This window comes from Rhincodon typus, chromosome 38 (genome assembly GCF_021869965.1).
Source record: "Rhincodon typus isolate 14 chromosome 38, sRhiTyp1.1, whole genome shotgun sequence".
Taxonomy (NCBI): Eukaryota; Metazoa; Chordata; class Chondrichthyes; order Orectolobiformes; family Rhincodontidae; genus Rhincodon; species Rhincodon typus.
The window spans coordinates 20,230,867-20,253,769 of record NC_063369.1 but is presented as its reverse complement, the minus strand read 5'-3'; the positions used below and the strand labels follow the sequence as shown (position 1 = coordinate 20,253,769).

Here is a 22,903-nt window from a genome sequence, read left to right as displayed (position 1 = left end):
TCCCCGCCCCTCCCCCCCCTCCCCTTCCCCACCCAGCCTCCACCCCTTGCACCTCCCTCCCTTGCCCTTCCCTCCCCCTCAACCCCCTCCTCTTGCCCCTCCCTCTCTTCTCACTCCACACCTCTTGCCCCTCCTTCACACTTCCCTGACTGCCCCTTCTTCTGGCCCTCCCCATTCCCCCTCTCTCCTGCAGTGACATGGGGCTCTTCTGCTTCACAAATAGAGATCTCAATGAAAAGCCAGAAGCAGAGTCATTCAACAGTAAATGAAAATACTCCAAGATGACAGAGTGTGTATGTTCCCGATACTGGTTCAGTTTCTTCATGTTTATCACTAATCACTTCCAGTTCTGATAAAAGAATGAAAACTGCACTTGTGTGCTTCTCTTTGCACAGAAAGGGATCTTTCCAGCAGCTTCTGGTTTTAATTTTTGAAGTATGACTTGATAGTTCTGAAAGTTTAAGTGTCTGTGGAGTTAAACAGGGGCAATAGGGTGAGAGAGGGGAGAAGGACAAGAGGAGGGAGAGAGGGACAGTAAGAGGGGAGTGGGGAGCTGAGCGAGATGGGGGAAGAGAAGCGAGAGAGAGAGAGCAGAGACAAAGAGAGAGCACAGAAAGAGTGAAAGAGTAAGGGTGTGAGAGAGTGAGAGTGAAGATTGGACGGGAACTTGACAAAAATAAAAACTTACAGAGCAGGAGAATGGTACGGACTGGGTTGCTTTCCAGAGAGCCAGCATGGACCTGATGGGCCAAATGGCTCTGTTCTGTGTATTGTCTCTTTTTGACTATGAGTGACTGAGGGATGATGACTAAACTTCAAACTGATGACCATGGCGGGTTTCTCTAGATTCCTCCCCGCCCTCCCTTCTCAGAATCAGGATTCCTCCCCCACACCCCACCTATGCTGTCCCCTCAGAGTCAGGATCCCCTCTTCTCTCCCTGCACCCTTTCTCAGAGTCAGGATCCCCTCATCCCCAGCCTCAACCCCCACCCCTATCTCCCCCTCTGAGTCAGGATCCCCTTTCTCCCCCTTCCCCCAACCCACTCTCTCAGGATTAGGAATCCCTCTCTCCCCCAACCTTCCTACTCCCCATCAGGATGCTTCTCCCCGAGCCAGAATCGCCCCTGTCCCCCACCAGCCTGGACGTGGTCTGAAGGGTTGGTAAAATTTTCTGACCGTATGCCATTAATACACATTAATTCCAGCCTCAGACTATCCTAATACACAAAGACCTCTACTAATTCCTAGAATGAAACCTCTAAATAACATCTGTGTAAATGTTGGCTCTAATCACCAGCATGTATATAAGTCCAATTCAGTTTTAGACCAATTGAAACCCACTTGAGAGAACTTCAGGAGGTATAAAGCTCTCCAAGTGATAACACTCGTATTGTAACCCGACCTGAGGATGTGCTAGAGAGAACTCTAAGAGGGGCCTGACTCAGTGCAAGACCTCTCCTGGTACAACACAGGGAGCTACAACATGTGGGCCCACTGATAGGAGACTCTAACTCCAGGGCAACACATTAAACAATGGAGGTAAAGTCTTGTTCAGTGAAGTGCTCTTTGACCTCAGTGGGGAGATGATCAAACAGAAGGTCTTCAACGATAAGACTGTTTTTCTTGAGTAACAGGCAATTGCCAATCTCAGGTGGAATCCTCTCCAAATGATTTCCTTTCAGCTCCAGGTAGGTGAGTTGAGTTAACTGTCCGATCTCAGGTGGGATATGTGTGATACAGTTCTGGCCCAGGTGTAAAGATCTCAGCTTCAAGCAGTGGAAGAGCTGGAGAGACAGTGTCTCCACTTTATTCTTGGTGATGGAGAAATGCTGCAGGTTCTGGAGCAGGTGAATGTCGGGAGGCACAGCCGTGAGCAGGTTGTGGCTGAGGTCGAGGTGTCGTAGCTTCCTCAGGGTGAAGAGAGCAGCAGGCAAGGACTCCAGCTTGTTGTTGGAGAGGTATAACTGCTCAAGGTTTTTGATGAGACTGATGGTGGTGGGGATACATGAGATGGAGTTGTGCCATAGTTTGAGGCAGGAGAGCCTCTTGAGATGCTGGAAGCTAATGATCTCCTCAATGCTCTGAATGTTATTGGCTTTCAGGTCCAGTTTTTGAAGGCTGGTGAGGCTGAAAATGGCATGTGGGATCCTCCCGAGTTCACAGTTCTGCAATTCCAGCTCAGAGAGGCTGGCTAGCTTCTTCAGGTTGTTCAGGACCAGGAGCTTGGTGCTATCATTTTGAATGACCAGCTTGGACAAGTGTGTGGCCAGCTCCATGACGTTCGAGGGGATTTTGGAGAGGTTGCTCTTGATGATGAGAATTTTGAGATGCCGCAGCTCCTTAAGGGACTCCAAGCCAATGGCTTTATTGGTCTCAGAGTTGAGATTACCTGATAAATGCAGCTCAACTAGGTTCTTGAGCGAGTACACCCAGAGGGGAATCTCCCCAATATCAGTGAACTTGATGTGCAAGATGTGAAGGTGGTCCCGTAGGAAGTTGAAAGCAATTTGGTCCACCTTCGCAGGGCAGTGGTAAAGATAGAGTTCCCTCAGAGCCACCATTTGGGAAATCTTTGCAGGCAGTCGGACGTCGGGGATCAGTTCCAGTTTCAGCACCTCCAGGTCATTCATGTCGAAGACTGCTTTCGGAATGCCCGACAGCATGAAAAGTTGCAGCTCCAGCTTACCCTGCATGTTCTTTGAGACATGTTGCCTCAGCTTCTCGTATGTCCACTCATGGTTTAGGTTCATCTCCAGCAGTTTGCTCTCGCAGCCCTCAGACAAGAAGATGGCAAACCGTTTGGAGTAGAGCTGGTCGTACTGATCGACCATGTGCAGGAGGAAGGCAAAGTCATTTTTCACATCAGGAATGTCGCTGAAATTGCTCTCTTCGCGCACCTTCTCAAAGGAATACTCTTTCAGAGATCCTCGGAAGAGCCAGAACAAGGTATAGAGGCACACCAGTCCATAGAGGGCAATCAGGATGATGTAGCTGATAAGCAGCTTCTTCAGCATGTAGGCCATGCTGTGAGTGCAGAAAAACACTGAGTAGCCAGTGACATTTTTAATCTTGGGCTTGCAGACATGCTCAAAGGTGATAGAGTTGACAAAGGTGAAGGTGTAGCACAGGATGACAAGGAACTTGAGGGCCTTCACCACGGTCTGGCCAACATAGAACTTGTAGATCAGGTCCCCGTCCTCTGTGTGGGCTCGGAACCTGCGCACCTTCTCAAACAGAGCCTTGGCCTGCTCGCCATCTTGCTTGTCCAAGATGTTCATAGAAGGCGAACCGCTGACCGGGGGTTCAAAAGTCACCTCAGGGTAGGAGGTCAAAGAGGAACTGGTGTCAGAGGTATCGCTGGGCTCCAGGGTTGCAGACTTGAACATTTTTGTCCGATTCTGGCTGTTTTCCGAATCCTCGTTGGCGGTCTCAGAGACCGCTTTGGTGGTCCACGGCGACTCAAAGCACTTGCCCAGGATTGAGACAAAGTGCTCGACTTTGGAGGAAGTCTTTGGGAATTTGAACCAGAAGTTCCCACTAACCAGCAGAATGATAGTGTGGACAAAGGCTATGTATGGGAAGTACTTGGAGTACCAGGGAAGTGCTTTCTGGTAACACACTTGGCTGATGTAGACATACTGCTGGAAGTCCAGGTTTGTCTTGTAGCCTCCGGCTCTCAGCAGGCGTGCAGGAGGTGATGATTTGGTTTCAGTTGGGCCCGAATGTTCTCCCTGGGCTCCTGACGAGGGCCTGCTGCCACACTCAGCTGTCTCAGATCTTTCAGGAGGGCTATGCGGTTGGGCCACAGTGCCCACAGTGGAACTCCGAGATGTGCCATTCAGACTCCGTACGTGGTCACAGGGAAGACATACGACCTTGTCTTGGGAAATGAGCAGGGTTACAGAGAGGAGGGACACCATTAGCATGACAACCACCAAATAGTCCATCAAAACATCCCACCAGGGTTTGAGAAGACGATGAGTAGGCTGAGTGTCAGACAGAGATGCAAGCTCCGTCAGGGTGATCATACCTACAGAAAACAACAGGCATATGATCAGCAGAAGAGGCTCTTCCTCAACTCCCCTCCCTAGTGGTGGGAAAAACACACCATCAGGACCTGCATTGCACCCCCAACAAGCTTGCTGCAGGGAATCACACCATTTGACTCACCTCTCCATCATCAGGTTCCCCTTTCTCTGGTGCCACTGTGGGAACCCCACTATTTTAAGACAGTCGCCATCCCAGCACTACTCCCTCCCAGGGACCACTCGATATTAGAGATCCCACTGGCTTAGAGCAGGAACTAACAGTTTCCTTGTGAAACTGGCTGAAAGGTTTATCTTTTCAGGCCATTCCAATATAGTTCAAAGCTTTAGTTTATTGATATTACCACGGAAACCATGTTCAAACAATTCAAACTTATAATGAATTAAACAAAATAACTGAATTTGTTTAGTGCCAGCATCTCTGGTGGAGGCCTGAAGCATTTACTTCAGCAACTGGTTTTAGAATTACTCAACACTCACTGATTTTGATTGCTAACAATTGAGAGATTGAATTGGGTTTGAAAACCACAGAAAAAACAGGGAATTATCCCCACAACAAGACTGAAGTACCTGCTGCAATGCCAAGCTGCTGGAATGTTCCAGGTTAAATCTCTAGTTGGTAAAGCGAGCCCAACCCAGTTTGGTGCCACCAGTTGTTATGGACGGGTCTACAGGAGGAAATGTTGGAGTTAATGTCCTGAATACACATCTCGACTCCCCCCACCCTCACATAAACAGCTCACTTCAGTGGTAGTATTGAGTTCTTTGGTTTGTTTCTTTGACTTACTTAGCCTTAAGAACTATAGCTAGTTTCTTTTTGAAAACATTCAATGTTTTGGCCTCAATAACCTTCTGTGGCAGAGAATTCCACAAGGTTACCACACTCTGGGTGAAGAAATTTCTCTTCATCTCAGTTCTAAATGGCCTACTCCTGCAGCCTTAGACAGCGACCCCTGGTTCCCCAATAATCAGGAAAGTCTTGCTTGCAAATAGCCTATCTCCCAAAGTGAGAGAAAGGGATAACATTTCAGGTCAATGATATAGGAACATAGGAGCAGGAGTAGGCCATTCAGCCCCTTGAGCCTGCTCCACTCTAGGTCAAGGCTGATCATCTATCTCAATGCTAGTTACTCAAAATCTATCAATCTCTGTTTTGAACATACTCATGACTCCATAGCCCTCTCCGGAGAGAATTCCAAAACATCACCACCCTCTGAGTGAAGAAATTTTTCCCTGTCTCGGTCCTAAATGGTCTGCTCCTTATCTTCAGTCTGTGTCCCTAGGCCAGGAAGGGGATTTTCATTTCTGAATCTACTCTGTTGATCCTTATGAGAATTTGGTATGTTTCCGTGAGATAACCTCTTATTCTTCAAAACACTACAGAAAACAGAGTTACTGGTTGGGCAAGGGTGGCTGAGAGTTTCCAAAGAAAGGTCAGAGTTGTGAGCGCGACTTTTTTCTCCCTCTCTCTCTCCATGCCATGCTCTTCTTGTCAGCATTTCCTAGATATTGAGCAGCTGCAGGATTTCACTATCCATTGCAGTCTGGCAAATGTAACTTTTACTTTTTTAATTAATTGGGGGATTGGGCTTCACTGGCATTTATTGCCCAGAGGGTAGTTAAAAGTCAACCACACTACATGAAGGCCAGCAGATTTCCTTCCTTCATCAGTGCGCTAAATGGGTTTTTGCAACAATCAACAGTGGTTACATGGACAACATTAGACTAGCTTTCTATTTATTTTGAATTCAGATTCCAACTTTTGAAATGGGGGGATTCAAACCCATGTCCCCAGATCATTAGCCTAAGGTTCTGAATTACTAGTCCAGTGACATCAGCACTAAACCACCACCTTCTGCGATTGACCAGGAGTCACTGCCTTTTGTAGCAAAGAGAACTTACATAAGGTTTCTGTGAATTGCTTCCTGAGTGACAGGGCTTTAAATTCTAACATTGTTTCCCAACACCTTGCCATAAGACGATGGAGCAGAAATAGGCCATTCAGCCCGTCAATTCTGCTCTGCCATTCAATGAGATCATGGTTGATCTGATAATCCTCAATCTCATCTTCCTGCCTTTCCCAGAGAAAGGGTTTCTCTGTATTGCCCCTTTGATCCCTACATGAAACTCTTTGATCAGCTGCATACCTCTCAATCCTCTCTATTCAAAGTAGTACAATCCTAGGCCACCCAAACTGTCCTCAATAATTTAATCATTTCGGATAGCTCAGTGGTTAGCACTACTGCCTCAGCGCCAGGGACCCAGGTTCGATTCTAGCCTTAGATGACTGGGTGAAGTTTGCACTTTCTCCCTGCTTCTGCGTGGGTTTCCTCTAGGTGCTCTGGTTTCCTCCCACAGTCCAAAGATGTGCAGGTTAGGTGGATTGGCCATGCTAAATCGCCCATAGTGTCCAGGGACGTGCAGGCTAGGTGGATTAGCCATGGGAAGTGTAGGATTATGAGGATAGGGTAGGGGGTGGGTCTGGGTGGGATGTTCTGCGGTGGGTCGGTGTGGACTCGACGGGCCAAATGGCCTGCTTCTACACTGTAGGGATTCTATGATTTTAGTGTCTACACTCAGAGTACGGAATGTCCTTCAAGTTAACTTTCTGGCATCTCCTGGTCCCTGGACAAGTTGCTCATCCACTCTGTCCCTGGAACCACATTTCCATAAAGATGTGTTAAACTGATGGTACTGTTGATGAGACAGTTCAGTTCTACAATGAACCAATTGCCGGCACCTTCCCATTGCCTCTTCCTCAGTTCTATGCCTGAAGACAAGTCTGAGCTGCAATTTCTACCACGGATAGTTCAGGGAGGCACATCTCAAACTCACCCCAACCTGAATAGGGATTGAACCCCAACCTTGATCTGTTTCATGCCAGTCGTTGACCAACATTGATCAAGACGCAGGAGTAAGTCAATTGGTCTCTCGAGCCTGCTCTGCCATTCAATAAGATCATGGTTGATCTGATTGTAAGCTCAACTTTGCAATCTCTTCTACCCTCAGCAACCTTTCACCCCCTTGCTAACTAGCAATCCACCTTGCTTCCCAAATACTCAAAGACTCTGCTTCCACCATCTTGTGAGGAAAAGAGTTTCAGACACCCATAAGAGAAAAATATTTGCCTCATCTGTTTCATATGAGATTCTATCTACTTTTCAACAATGACCCTGAATTTCAGATTCTCCTAAAACAGGAAATTTACTCTCCACATTCATCCTGTCAAGACCCTTCAGGATCTTGTATGTTTCAATCGCGTTCTCTCTTACTCTTCTAAACTCCAGACAATACAAATCTATTCCGTACAAACATTCCTCATAACATAACCTGCCATTCCAGGTAATGGTCAAGTGAAGCTTCTCTGAATTACCAATGCATTTACATACCAACCTAAATCAGCTGAATAGTACTGTGCTGTATAGTACTCCAGTTGTAGATACACAGTTCCCTGTATAGCTGATGCAAGAGAATAACATAAATATGAATGAAGATTAACCATCCAACCAATTGAGCCAGTTCTGATGAAAGGTCACTGGACCTGAAACGTTAACTCTGATTTTTTTCCTTACAGATACTGCCAGACCTGCTGAGCTTTTCCAGCAACTTCTGCTTTTTTATCCGATTTACAACATCCGCAGTTCTTTTGGTTTTTAACCAACTGAGCCAACTGTCCCCCATTGAGGTGTCCTCATTGCTGTGGTAACATATACTTTTACCTACATGGTGTAGCCTGAAGCAATGGATAATGAAGGTAGGGGCTTTGATTTCACATGGCTGGCCAGGAATCGCTCCTGCTTCTCACTGGCAGCCGTTGGCCATCCAGTCCTGGCACAGAACTTGAGCCAGGAGTTCTGGCCCACAGCAGAGATGCTACCCACTGCACCACAGGATATCTGTGAAAGGACATGGTTGTATAATTAAAGAATGTGATGGACAATTTAAAGCTCCTTCCAGTGAAGGAACAGGTACCTCTGGCTGAGTAACGAATGGGTTCAACATCACACGATGACAGAAAGCAGCAGCTTCCCCCTCCAAAGGCAGCGTCTGTGAATATTTTTAGGGCAAAGATGGATAGATTCTTGTTTGATAAAGGTTGATGGTGGGGGAGGGGTGGGTGGGGAAGTTATCGAGATAGGAGAAATGAGATTACAACCAGATCCTGCTTCAAATTAATGTGTGCAATTGTTGTAAGAGAGGTATCCACAGAATTCCTTACTACAAGAGTATGTGTAACCAAGGAGGTCTTTGTAGGCAGTAGGTTGTGTCTCTACCTCTGAGTCACAATTTCTAGGTTCAATTCTCATTCGAGGACTTGATGGTCAAAGAAGGGAACATCCATAAGGTGCCTTATGATCTTGGCTGTCAGAGGGGAGAATAGGGCAGCCACTCAGCTATATCTGGTGTTGATAGAAGCATGCTCTTCCTTTCTCAAAATTCCCATGGTCATGGATTAAAATGCTGTTTGCAGGAGATAATATGGTGGGTGATGCCTGCAGGTTCACCAAGGGCTGCCCTGACAGACACTGTATAACGTGGACAGGGCACGCTGTCAGACCCAGGAGCCAGTGGGCACTGACTAGAGATAATGACCATCCCTGTCACATGCAGCAGCCTTTTTACCTTGACCTTTAACCACATTGATAGTTGCCTGTGTCTTGTCCACTGCCTTGTGCTGGTGGGTTTAGGCCTCTCCTTGAGGAACAAGCTGCCCTCGGAGTTGATACTCTGAGTGATAGATTGCAAACTACTTCTCCTATTGGCTTTATAATAAATCTCACACATGCTCAGTTGAGGAAAGGGGAGTGGTCATGGGAGAGGGGTACATTCCTGAAAGAATCACCCTCGGGGGGAAGGGTAGATGGCTTGGCTCAGAGGACGGCAAATGGCAAGCAGTTTCCAAAGAATCCCGATGGGTGAGGCTCCTCACTGGTGTGTGTGAGAGCAGGTTCTCTGCTGATGACAGGCACATGGTTTTGGAAGGCTGTGCATTAATCAGCAGAGATTATACCAGAGACGCAGCAGAGCTACAGGCCTCCACACCGTCACAGACACAGGCCTCCACACCGTCACAACCGACACAGACACAGGCCTCCACACCGTCACAACTGGCAGAGACACAGGCCTCCACACCGTCACAACTGGCAGGCACAGGCCTCCACACTGTCACAACCAACACAGACACAGGCCTCCACACCGTCACAACCGGCAGAGACACAGGCCTCCACACCGTCACAACCGGCAGAGATACAGGCCTCCACACTGTCACAACTGGCAGGCACAGGCCTCCACACCGTCACAACTAGCAGAGACACAGGCCTCCACACCGTCACAACCAGCAGAGATACAGGCCTTCACACTGTCACAACCGACACAGACACTGGCCTCCACACCATCACAGACACAGGCCTCCACACTGTCACAACCGGCAGAGACACAGGCCTCCACACCGTCACAAACAGCAGAGATACAGGCCTCCACACTGTCACAACCGACGCAGACACAGGCGTCCACACCACCACAGCCAGTGACTTGGGCCTCCACACTATCTTGTCCAGCACAGAAACAACAGAGTTACAAGCCTGCACACCATCTCTTTCAGCACAGATGTAGCAGAGACACAGGCCACTACACCATCTCGTCTAGCACAGACACAGCATGGACACAGGTCTCCATACCATCTCATCCAGCACAGACACAAGAGACACAAGCCTTTGCACTGCAATTTCCAGCAGGGACGCCGGCCTCCACTTTGCTGAAACTATTGCGTAGCAAAGACTTTTTGTTATTCTGCAGCTCTTGGATGGCTTCCAACCCATGACATGTTGTGAAATATGATCCTGTCATTTACAACAATAACCTGAATTTGTATAGCTCCTTTAATGTGACAAAATGTCTCAGTCAGCAGCTTCACAGAATGGTCAATCAACTTATGACTGTGCAGAGTTACACCAGGAGAAATTGAGGTCTGGTGACCAGAAGCTTGGACAGAGGCATGACAGGGTAGATGCAGGAAGGATGTTCCCGATGGTGGGTGTGTCCAGGACCAGGGGTCACAGTACAGGGAGTCATGGCAGACAATTTAGGACAGAAGAGAGGAGACATTTCTTCACCCAAAGAGTGGTGAGCCTGTGGAATTCATTACCACAGGAAGTTAGTTGATGCCAAAGCACTGAATGTATTCACAAGGCGACTAGATATAGTACTTGGAGCGAATGGGATCAAAGGTTATGGGGAGAAAGCAGGATTAGGCTATTGAGTTGGACGATCAGCCATGATTGTGAAGAATGGCACAGCAGACTTGAAGGGCCGAATAGCCTCCTCCTGCTCCTATCTTCTATGTTTCTAAGATTCTATTTCATTGAAGGAAGTGAGGCAGTGAGGCAGAAGAGTGTAGAGAGGGGATTCCAGAACATTAGGCTAGGGAACTGATGATACAACCCAGCATGTTAGGAGGTCAGAGATGTGGAGGTGAAAACACAAAGTTCAAAAGTGCAGACAGCACAGTGGGATTTGAAAACAAGGATGGGAATTTAAAAATCATGGACTTTTTTGTAAACTTGGGCAGCGCACAATTAACGATCTTAGTGGATAATGGTCATGTGGGAATTGGAGCGAGTTTGAGACATGGCAACAGAAATTACATTTTACGGAAGCCAAGATAAAGGGGGTGGGGGGAGGGGGTAATGAGAAGCTCTGTGTGGAAGGAGAGGGGGGTAAATTATGGGGGTCCATCTGAATGTGGATGGAGTAATTTTTAAAATTCACTTGGGGGATGTGGGCATTGCTGGGCTAACATTTTATTGCCCATTGTACTTGCCCTTAAGAAGATAATAGTGAGCAACCTTCTTGAACCGCTGCAGCCCATGTGCTGTAGGTAGACCCACAATGCTGTTAGGTGGAGAATTCCAGGATTTTGACAGAGTGACAGTGAAGGAACGGCAATATATTTCCAAGTCAGGATGTTGAGTGAATTGGAGGGAGTTGCAGTTGGTAGTTTTCGCTTGTATCTGCTGCCCTTGCCCTTAATGGATGCTGATGTGGTTTTGGAGGGTGCTGTCTAAGGATCTTTGGTGAATTTCTGCAGTGCATCTTGTAGATAGTAGACACTGCTGCTACTGATCGTTGGTGGTAGAGGTAGCGGATGCTTGTGGGTGTGGTGCTAATCAAGAGGGGCTGCTTTGTCCTGGATGGTGTCAAGTTTCTTAAGTGTTGTTGGAACTGCACCCATCCAAGCAAGTGGGGAGTATCCAATCACATTCCTGACTTTGGCCTTGTAGATGGTGGGAGTCAGGAGTTGGCTTACTCACTGCAGTATTCCTAACCTCGGGCGTGCTCTTGGAGCCACTATTTATATGGTGGGTCCAGTTGAGTTTCTGGTCAATGGTAACCCCAGGATGTTGATAGTGAGTGATTCAATGATGGTAGCACCAGTTAATGTCAAGGGGCGGTGGGTGGATTGTCCCTTACTGGAGATGGTCATTGCCTGGTATTTGTGTGGCATGAATATTACTTGCCACTTGTCAGCCCAAACCTGGATATTGTCCAGATCTTGTTGCATTTGAACATGGATTTCTTCAGTATCTGAAGTTGTAAATGGTGCTGGATATTGAGCAACGTTGTGCAAAGTAAGCTTTGCACTATCAAGAAGAAAAGATCACATTGAAGTGAGGCATGGTTTGAGTGAATATATAGTTTGGGAAATTTAGAGGCAATGTTAAATCTTTATTTTATTTCTCCACTTTAAAAGTTTAAAATTCAGTAGTCTTTTGTAGTAGAATTTATTTTATTGCAAAGAGCATAACAGGTAAGGCAGATGAGTTTAGAGCTTGGATTAGAACATGGGACTACATGTGATAGCCATTACAGAGACTTGATTGAGAGAATGGCAGGACCGGCAGCTCAGTGTTCCAGGATTTAGATGTCCCCGACAAGATGGAGAGGGATGTAAAAGGGGTGGAAGAGTTGCATTACTGATTAAGAAGAATGTCATAGTTGTACTAAGAGAGGACATCTTGGAGGGCTCACCCAGTGAGGCCATATGGTTGGAAATAGAAAGGTGCAATCACTACGACGGAGTTACACCTCCCAACGGCGAGCAGGAATTAGAAGAACAGATATGATTCTACCAACAGATATGTAAAGCAGATCATGGAAAAACGTAAAAACAATAGGGTAGCTTTAGTGGTTGATTTAACTTCCCCAATATTGACTTGGACTCCCTTAGTGCCAGGGGCTTAGAAGTACCAGAATTTGATAGATGCATTCAGGAGGAATTTGGAGATAGTCAGTCCGACTACGGAAGGGGCCATACTAGACCTTGTATGGGGAATGAACCTGGCCAGATGACCCAAGTTTCAGTAAGGAGAGCATTTTGGGTATAGTGATCATAATTCCATAAGTCTTAAGATAGTTATGGAAAAGGATAAGACTGGTCTTTTGAGCGAAAGTGCTAAATTGGGGGAAGGCTAATTACAATGATATTATTCAGGAACTGGAAAAATTGGATTGGGGGCGGCTGTTTGAAGGTAAATCTACATCTGACACGTCTGCTAAAAATCAGATGACCAGAGTTCAAGGCTTGCATGTTCCTGTGAGGATGAAAGACAAGAATAGCAAGATTTGAGAACCTTGGATGACAAGAGATATTGGAAGTTTAGTTAAAAAGAGAAAGGAAGCATATGCGTGGTTTAGGGAACAGAAATCAAATAAGACCCTTGAGGGGTATAAATGAAGCAGAACAGAACTTAAAGAAATTAGGAAGGCTAGAGGGACAATGAAATATCCTTGGCAACTAGGATTAAGGTTAATCCCAAGGCATTCTTTATGTATGTTAGGAGTAAAATGGTAGCTAGGGAAAGGATAGGTCCACTCACGGCAAAGGAGAGAATTTATGTGCGGTGTCAGAGGAAATGGGTAGGTCCTTAATGAAAAACAATTTTTAAAAAAACCTAGAGAGGTGTTTGTTGATACATTAAGGCATTTCAATATTGAGGAGGAGGTGGTGTTGAACAGAGAGGTCTAGGGGTGTAGGTACATAGCTTCTTGAAAATGGCATCACAAGTAGACAGGCTGGTGAAGAAGGCATTTGGCATGCTTGCCTTCATTGGTCAAACCACAGAGTATAGGAGTTGGGACATCATGTTACGACTGTACGAGACATTGGTGAGGCAACCTTTGGAGTACTGTGCACAATTTTGGACACCCTGCTTTAGGAAGGATGTTATTAAGTAGGAAAGGGTGCAGAAAAGATTCACAAGGATGTTACCGAGACTGGATGGTTTGAGTTATAAGGAGGTGGATAGGCCGGGACATTTTTTTCCTGGAGTATAGGAGGCTAAGGGGTCCTTTGTGGAGGTTTATAAAATCATGACAGGAATAGAGAAGGTAACTAGCCAAGATATTTTTCATGGGGGAGGCCAAAACTAGAGGGCAGAGGTTTAAGATGAGAGTGGAAAAGATTTAAAAGGGGAAACTTTTTCGTACAGAGGATGGTGCCTATATAGAATGAACTCCCAGAGGAAGTGGTAGAGTAGAGTACAATTATAACATTTAAAAGACATTTGGACAGAAACATGAATAGGAAAGGTTTAGAGGGGTATGGGCCAAATGCAGGCAAATTGGACCAATTTAGGAAACATAGTTGGCATGGACAAGTTGGACTGAAGAGTCTGTTTCTGTGCTGTATGATTCTCTGACTCTGTGTGTTGGGTATCTTGAAAAATATTAAGATAGATAAGTCCCTGCGGCCTGATGGGATTTATCCCAGTATATTGAAGGAGACAGAGAGAAAATTGCTTCTGTCTTGTACAAAATCTTTGTATCCTCTTTAGCCACAGGTGAGGTCCCTGGAGACTGAAGAATACCCAATGTTGTTCCTTTGTTTGAAAATGGCAACAGGGATAAACCAATAAATTATAGACTAGTGAGCCTTACATCAGTGGTACAGAAATTATTGGAGAAGGTTTCTAGGGCCAGGATTTACTCACATTTGGAGAAGAATGGACTTATTAGGGATAGTCAGCCTGGCTTTCTGCAGAGGACGTCTTGTCTCACAAACTTGACAGTTTTTTTTGAGGAAGTGACAAGATGATTGATGAGGATAAGTCAGTGGATACTGTCCACTTGAACTTTACGAAAGCATTTGACAAGGTCCCTCATGGTAGGCTGGTCCAGAAAATCAAATTACATGGAATCCATGGTGAGTTGGCAAGTTGGATACATAATTGGGTTGGTCTTAAAAGACAGAGGGTAGTTCTGGAGCAAAAACAGAAGTTGCTAGAAAAGGTCAGCAAGTCTGGCAGCATCTGCGAAGAAAAAATCAGAATTAATGTTTCGGGTCCGGTGACGCTTCCTCAGAACAGTTCTGGAGCAGTGTTTTTTCTGACTAGAGGTTTGTAATCAGTGGTGGAACCTCTGTTGTTTGTAATATATATATAACTAACTTGAAAGAAAATGTAGATGATCTGATTAGCAAGTTTGTGGATGACATGAAAATTGGTAGTGTTGTGGATAATGAGAAAGGATGCAGCAGGACATAGATCAGTGAGAAAGTTGGGTGGAGAATGGCACATGGGGATTAATCCGACAAGTGTGAGATAATGCATTTTGGGAGGTCAAATGCAAGATGAAACTATACTGTAAACGGCCGGACTCTTTGGAGCATCAAGGTGGTAAAGAAGGCATATGGCATGCTTGCCTTTATCAGTCAGAGCACTGAGTATAAAAGTTGGCAAGTCATGCTGCAACTAAATAAGACTTTGGTCAGTCCACATTTGGAGTAGTGTGTGCAGTTCTGGTTGCCGCAGGAAGGGTGAGGTGGCTTTGGAGAGGGTGCATAAGTGGTTTACCAGGATGATACCTGGACTAGAGTAAATTAGCTATAAGGAGAGGTTGGACAAACTTAAAATGTTCTCATTAGAGCGTTGGAGGCTGAGGGGCAACCTGGTAGAAGTATATAAAATTATGATGGGAATGGGTAGGGTAGATAGTCAGAGACTCTTTCCCAGGATCAAAATGTTAAATACTAGGGGGCATATGTTTAAGGTGAGATGAGAGAGGAAAGTTTAAAGAAGATGTGCGAGGCAAGTTTTTTAAATAGAGGCTGGAATGCTCTGCCAGGGGAGATGGTGGAAGTAGATACAACAGCAATGTTTAAAAAGCATTTAGATGGACAATGAACAGGTAGGGAAAAGAGGGATACGGACCATGTGAAGGCAGATACAATTAGTTTAGAAAGGCATCACAGTTGACACAGTCATGGTGGGCCGAAGCACCTACTCCTGTGCCATACTTCTCTTAATTAAAGCTTAACTAGTGTGAGTCATCTCAACTCATGCACCTCAGCTATTTAAGACATATCTGTTGAACATGCCCAGTGAGTAAGCTTGGCATGGTCAGGAAGGAGAGATCACATCTGGAGTGAGACACAGCCCAAGTGAGTGTTACAGTTTGGGGAATGTGGAGGCAGCGTGGGAATTCAGTATAGAGAGGAAGAGGTGCTTTTTGTTTGTTTTATTTGGCTCATAGTTTGTAAGGTTTTTTTGTTTTAAACAGGATAAATTGAAGCCTAGGATTGGGGCCCAGCACACAAGGGTGACACCTCAGGTAAACTGTAAGTTCAGTGGTTGCTGATAGCTAGTATCTATTATAGATTACTTTCAAATTGAAGGTAAATAGGGAAACACTTACAGGTTATAAACTAAAAGACCTGTATGAACTTTTACAAATCAAATTAAGAACTAAGTAAATTAAGTAGAGATGCAGGGCCAGGTGATGTGTTGTATCTGCATGATGTCGGAGCTGGTGAACCCCATTATGGTTCATAGGGACCATATCTGCAGGTGTTGGTTGCTTGAGGAACTCTAACCAGAGTTGACGAACTGGAATCTGAACTTGCAATACTGCGACACTTCAGAGAGGTGGAGAGTGACCTTGACTCTTTGTTTCAGGAGGGTTGACACAGCCCTTAGATTGACTACCTTGAATTCAGGCAGTGTCAGAAATAGGAAGGCGTGACTGAGTGAGGCAGGTAGAAGGGATCCAGGAGGTCATGCTGAAGGAGCCTGAGACCTTGAGCTTGTTTAACAGGTTTGAGATTCTTGCTCCCTGTGTGGATGAGAATGGGGGCTGTAGGGAGGATGAGCAAATTGATAATAGAACCATGGTACAGGGAGCCATTCAAGACAGGGGAGAAAACAGAACTGTTGCTATCAACGGGAATAATATATTCAGCGGAATAGACACTGTTCTCTGTGGCCAGGATTGAGTGTCCTGAAGGCTATGTTGCCTGTCTGGTATCCAGGTTCAGGATATCTCACCTGGACTGCAAAGGAACTTGGAGTAGGAGGGGAAAGATCCAGATGTTGTGATCCACATATGTACCAATGATAGAGGTTCTGCTGAAAGAATGAGTAGCCAGAGGCTAAATTAAAAAGTGGAACCAAAAAGGTACTAATCTCTGGATTACCACCTGAGCATGAGCAAATTGTCACACAGTCAACAAGATTAAAGAGGTAAATGCAAAGATTGGGGTGGGAGAAATGGGTTTGAATTCATGGGACATTGGCACCAGTGCTAGGGAAGGAGGAATCTGTTCCGATGGGATGGGCTCTACCTTAGTTACACTGGGACCAGAGTCCTGGTAAATCGCATTTAGTTTTAAAACAAGTGGGTGTGTTCAGTTGTGGGAAAAGTATGGAAAAAGTTAAGCAGGGGGTGGGGGTGGGGATGGGGGTGAAACCAGAGGTTATTAAAATTTCCTAAACAAATAATAGGACACAGAGTATGGAAATGGGTCACGAATCAAACTTCCGGCACAGCAGATAAGGGGACAACTATGAGAAGAGGTACAGTCAACACAGGCCTCAGAGTGTTGCACTTAAATGCACACAGTAGATAAAACAAGGTAACTGAGCTTGTTGCGCAGATTGAAATTGGCAGGTATGATGTTATGGGTATCACAGAGATGTGGATGCAAGGGGTTCAAGGCTGGGAACTAAATATCCAAGGATATGCATCCTCCTGAAGGGATAGGCAGATCGACAGAGGGGCCAGGGTTGCCTTGTCAGGAAGAAATTGCAGTAAATTGATTGCAAGAAGTGATATAGCCTTAGAAGTTGTAATATCCGTGTAGTTAGACTTGAGGAACTGCAAAGGGAAAAAGACCACGATGCACAGACCTCCAAGCAGCAGAAGAGCAAATTACTGCAGATGCTGGAATCTGTACTGAAAACAACAAATGCTGGAGATCACAGCAGGTCAGGCAGCATCCATAGAGAGACAGCAAGCTAATGTTTTCAGTCTAGATGACTCTTCGACAGCGCTGACGTGAAGTGTGAAAGGGGCAGCATTTATGCTACAGTTGTGGGTGGTGGAGTATAGAGCACTGAGGAGGAAAGACATGTAGGAAAGGCACTGTTACAATAATCGTGGGGGACTTCAACATGCAGGTGAACTTGGAAAATCAGGTTGGTAGCGGATCTCAAGAAAGGAATTCTTTGAATCTCTACAAGATTTTTTTTGGAGCAGTTTGTGGTGGAGGCCACTATGGCACAGGCAATTTTGTAGCAGCAGATTTGATTAAGGACCTTAAGGTGAAGGAACCTCTCATGGGCAGTGACTATAATATGATAGAATACACCCTGCAGTTTGATAGGGAGGAGCTGAAATCTGATGTAACGGTATTATAATTGGATAACTACAAAGACATGAAAGAGGAGTTGGCCAGAGTTGATTGGAAGGGAAGCCTAGCAGAGAAGATGGTGGCACAGCAATGGCAGGAGTTTCTAGGGATAATTCAGGAGGCACAGCAGAAATTTGTCCCAGGGAAGAAGAATATACTAAGGAGAGGATGAGGCAACCATCGCTGACAAGGGAAGTCAGGTATAGCAGGAAAGCAAAACAGAAAGCATACAATGTAGTGAATATTCGTGGGAAGCCAGATGACTGGGAAGTGTGAAAATATAAAAAATATATTAAAATATATCTTAAAATATGGCTGTCAAGGAGGTGGCAGCCAGTGATTCCGCAGTGGTCAGTGTTGTGACCACAACTACTCGCATTATACATTAATGTTCTTGGATGGACGAATGGGGACCGTTGTTGTTAAGTCTGCAGATGAGACAAAGATAGGTGGAGGGACAGGTAGTGTTGAAGTGGGAGGCTGCAGAAGGACTTGGAAGGCTACGAAAGTGGGCAAAGGAATGGCAAATGGAATACAATGCAGGAAATTGTGAGGTTATGCACTTTGGTAGGAAGGATAGAAGTATTTATGCTCCTGTATCTTATAGTCACGGAGTCATAGAGTCATATAGCACAGAAATAGACCCTTCGGTCCAACTCATCCGCACTTACCAGACATCCCAACCTGACCTAGTCCCATTTGCCAGCATTTGGTCTATATTCCTCTAAACCCTTCCTATTCATATAACCATCCAGATGAATTTTAAATGTTGTAAATGTACCAGCCTCCACCACTTCCTTTGGCAGCTTGGTCCATACATTCACCATGCTCTGCCTGAAAACATTTAATGGTCACTCATCACGGGACATGCCATCGTCTGACCTGACAGTGGAGGGAAGATCTCTGATAAAGCAGCTGAAGACAGTTGAGCCGAGGACACTACTCTGAGGAACTCCTGCAGAGATGTCCCAGAATTGAGATGACTGACCTCCAACAATTACAACTATCTTCCTATGTGCCAGGTATGATGCCAACCAGTGCAGTTTTTATACGGATTCTCATTGATTCTATTTTTCCTTGGGTTCCTTGATGCCAACTCAAGTCAAATGTGGCCCTGATGTCAAGGGCTGTCACTTTCACTTTCACCTCTAGAATTTAGATCTTTTGTTCATATTTGAACAAGAGCTCAAATAAGGTCAAGAGCTGAGTGGCTTTTGCCAAACCCAAACTGAGTATCACTCAGCGGATTATTGCAGAGCAGATGCTGCTTGATAATGCTGCTGAAAACACCTTTCATCACTTTACGGATGATCAAAAGTGGATTGATAGGGCGGTAATTGGCTGGGTTGGATTTGGACTGCTTTTTGCATCTAAGACATACCTGGGCAATTTTCCACATTGTCTGCTAGATGCCAGTGTTATAGCTGTACTGGAACAGCTTGGCTAGGGGTGTGGCAACTTCTGGAGCACAAGTTTTCTGGGTAATTGCTGGAATGTTGTCAGGGCCTATAGTCTTTGTGGATATTTGTGGAGCCTCCTCCTCCAATTAGTTGTTTCATTGTCCACCACTATTCACAACTGGATGTAGGATGACTGCAGCGCTTGGATCTGATCTGGTCATTGTGGAATGAATTTAGCTTTGTTGAAAACTTGCTGCTTATGCTATTTGGCAGCTAGTAGTCCTGTTTGGTAGCTTAACCAGGTAGACACCTGATGTTTATGTGTGCATACTGCTGTTGTTGGCGTGTTGTCCTGCCCTCTCCATTGAACCAGGGTTGATCCCCTGGTTTGATGGTAATGGTTGAGTGGGGTAAACACCAGGCCATGAGGTTGCAGATTGTGCTGGAGCACAATTCTGCTGCTGTTGATGGCCCACAATGCCCCATGGATGCCCAGTCTTGAGTTTCTACATCTGTTCAAAGTCTGTCCAATTTAGCACACAAAACAATGGAGTATATTCTCAATGTAAAGATGCAACTTTGTTTCCCTTACTGATACATTCGTGAACAAAAACGTCTGCAGTCACCAGGTTGGTAAGGATGAAGTCAGGTATGCTTTTCCCTCTTGTTAATCCACCTGCCACAGATCCGGTTGAGTAGTGAAGTCCCTTAGGACCTGACCAGCTCCAACAGTAACAGTGCTGCCGAGCCACTCTTGGTGGTGAACATTGGGGAATGGAAGAATTCAGAGTGCATATTCTACACCTAACAACACTCAGTGCTTCCTCCAAGTATTGCTGAACATGGAGAAGTACTGATTCATCAGCTAAGAGTGGATGGTACATTGTAATCAGCAGGAGGATTCTTTGCCCATGTTTGACCTGATGCCATGAGACTTCTTGGGGTACAGAGTCAATGTTGAAGTCTCCCAGTGCAATTCTCTTTCAATAGTATACCATCTCTGCTGGGCTTGTCCTGCTGGTGGGACAGGATATTTCCAATGATGGTGATGCTGGTGTCGGAGACATTGAGAGTATGACTGTCAGACCATTGCTTGACCAGTCTGTGAGACATTTCTCCCAGTTTTGGATTAATCATTAGATGTTAGTAAGGAAGACCTTGCAGGGCTGACAGGGCTCTTATTTGCCTTTTCTGATTGCTAGGTCGGTGTCAGGTGGTTGTCAGTTTCGTTTCTTTGTAGACTTCACAGCGATTATTAATATTGAGTGGCTCTATTTGAGACTTATCCAGTTTGCAATGAGTGTGGAGTCACCTGCAGGCCTGAAGGTCTTTAGTGGACCAGATTGTCAAAAAAACCAATCAGCAGTGGTTTCACAGTGATTGTTATACTCTTATTTCCAGATGTTTTATTGAATTCAAATTCCACCATCTGCCATATAATACGAACATGGGTCTCCAGAACACTAGCTGAGTTTCTGGATTAATAGGTCCAGCGATAATACTACTGGGGATCCCTTCCCTTTTTGAGGGTGCAACCATAGGGGCAGTAACTGGATGTGGCTGGGAGGATCTAAAACTGTGTGGCATGGAACTTGTTCCAAAAGACAACCTGAAGATGTAAGGACTGTGGCAGGCCTGAGGAGAGTGTGTTGGAGCAGATAGTACCTCAGTTTGATGATGTAGGGGAGCAAGGAGCTCATCACCACCCAGTTCCTCTTTCTCCTCAGTCACTGAGCCCTCTCCTTCTGAACAGTCAAGCCTGATATTTTCCTGACCATCACCGAAATGTCAAAGAAGAACAGCACAGCTCAGGAACAGGCCCTTCAGTCCACCAAGACTACCCTGACACATGATTCCTTTCTAAGCTAAAAACCTTTCACCTGTACGTGGTTCATATCCTTCTGTTCACTGTCTTTCCATATATTTGTTAAGATGACTCTTCAATCTTGCTATTACATCTGCCTCTGTCACCTCCTCTGTCAGCGCATTCCGGACATTTACCACACTGTATTAAAAAAAAACTTGACTCTCACATCTCCTTTAATCTTTCCCTCTTTTACTTTAAATGTACATCCCCATAGTAATTAACATTTCTACCGAGAAAAAGGCTCGCTGACTATCCACTGTCTCCATTCCTCTTATAATTTTGTAAACTTCTATCAGGATAAATTCTTTGTGCACCAGCGCTTAGGATTCAACTGACAGTGTTTTACCACACAAATAAGCCAAAGTGTCAAACGTACAGGGAGGTGAATCAGAGGAAACCAAGCCATGGTCTTCTCTTGAACACCAAAAGGGCTGAGGGTGCCCCCACCACCTCCATAGCCTGAAAGTTATGTCAATAATTCTATAAGCTGGGAAAGTTTCTGTTTATGTAATGACCTTAAGATATATAGCCTTGTAAAAATGTTTTGAATTTGGGCGAGAGATCAGTTGAATGTCTCCTCACCCCCTTCAGGGTCTGAATGTGATGTTCCATGTGACTCATAATGGAATTAACCCCTTGGTTCAGTGAAGATGAGGCCTGGGCCTAGCTGAATTAGCAGGCAACTGGCATCCCTGGGGAAGGAGGTATCTGCCAGCTCAGCGGCCAGCTGTCCGTTGCCTATTTAGTGGTCCACACGGGGTCTGAATCTTCACAAAACACATTTTGCCAGTGTGTTTCTCTGGTGAGGGTGAGGGGGCTAGTTAGGGAGACGAGCCGGGAGACATTCCCACTGTCGGCTGGACTAAATGGCTGGTCAGTCAGTCAGCAAACTGGACGGAGCAAGTGACTGAGTGTCAGGCTGAATAAAATCCAGTGACAAAGTAGAATGAGAGCCCTTGGAGTGCAATAAATATCACTGCCCTAGACGGAGAGCTGAAACATTATCGCCACTGCCTTCACCAGCATTCCCCGTCCACTCTGTCTCTCTCGCCCCCATTCCCTGCTTAAAGAGATGGAGTCAAGGGAGTCTCTCCCCGCCGCAGGGTAAGACAGTGAGTGGGTTCGGGAAGTCTCCACCCCTCCCCAGTGCCCTGGGTTAAGAATGAGGAAGACGGTTGAAGGGACTGGGTTTTTTTTTAATTTCGTGAACAGGGGAACGCACAGCACTAGATGCGAGTTCAGAGACTGATGGAGTCAGGGAACACTGTCACTGTGGTTCTTGGGAGATTCACTTCCTCAGTCAGAGGATGAACAGCTGTACTTACTGTGAACAGAGGGTGTCAGCAAGGAGGAAATCCGAGCGAGAGAGGCCTGTCGATGGGTCACTGTCAGTCACAAAGTGCTCTGGGCCGCCCTCTGTTTGCTCTTTGATCTCAGTCTAACCTCCCACCCTCCCCTTTCCTGTTTCCCCTCAAAGGTTGTATACTTTTTTTCTTTGCCTTTCTCTCTCCTCTAGTTCCCCTGCCCTTCCGTCTCTCTCTCTTTTTCCTTCCTTCCCGCTGCCTCCCCCTCTCCTACCTCCCCAACCCCCCCTTACCCCTTACCCCTTTCTGTCTCTCTCTCACCCCCCTCCTTCTCTCTAAAGTTAGCTGCCGAACTCCATTTTGTTCTTTGAACGTTCCTCCTGCTCTCAGCGCTTGAACACCCACGTGACCCGACTTCTTTGTGGCCAGTTGCTATGGTGACTGTAGTTTTGCCTTGGACTAGCCTGAGTGAACTCGGACAAAAACAACCGTGTTCTGTACAGTAATCTGTTCCTGCTCATCAGGACACGGAGAGGGGTGAGGCGAGGCGAGGCGAGGCAGGGGCATGGAGGGGTGAGAGGAATGAAAGGGATGGGGGGAGG

At 45.9% G+C, this 22,903-nt stretch overlaps 1 protein-coding gene across 2 annotated transcripts; it reads right to left on the bottom strand.

Moving 5' to 3' along the window:
• Positions 1-311: 311 nt before the first annotated feature.
• On the bottom strand, positions 312-22,499 carry LOC109922020 (volume-regulated anion channel subunit LRRC8D-like). 2 transcript variants are annotated; one of them, XM_048618029.1, is made up of 3 exons: positions 22,323-22,499; positions 4,617-4,714; positions 312-4,030 (listed from the first exon to the last, which is right to left on the bottom strand). In XM_048618029.1, the coding sequence occupies exon 3, from the start codon at positions 4,026-4,028 to the stop codon at positions 1,527-1,529; it is 2,502 nt and encodes an 833-aa protein (XP_048473986.1). In that variant the 5' UTR covers positions 4,029-4,030; positions 4,617-4,714; positions 22,323-22,499; the 3' UTR covers positions 312-1,526. The 2 variants fall into 2 exon arrangements, with proteins under 2 accessions (XP_048473986.1, XP_048473987.1); XM_048618030.1 differs by lacking the exon at positions 4,617-4,714.
• Between the last annotated feature and the right edge of the window lie 404 nt (positions 22,500-22,903).

Excerpts from the sequence above, each read along its gene's own strand:
- LOC109922020 (XM_048618029.1), bottom strand. The coding sequence starts at position 4,028 with ATGATCACCCTGACGGAGCTTGCATCTCTGTCTGACACTCAGCCTACT.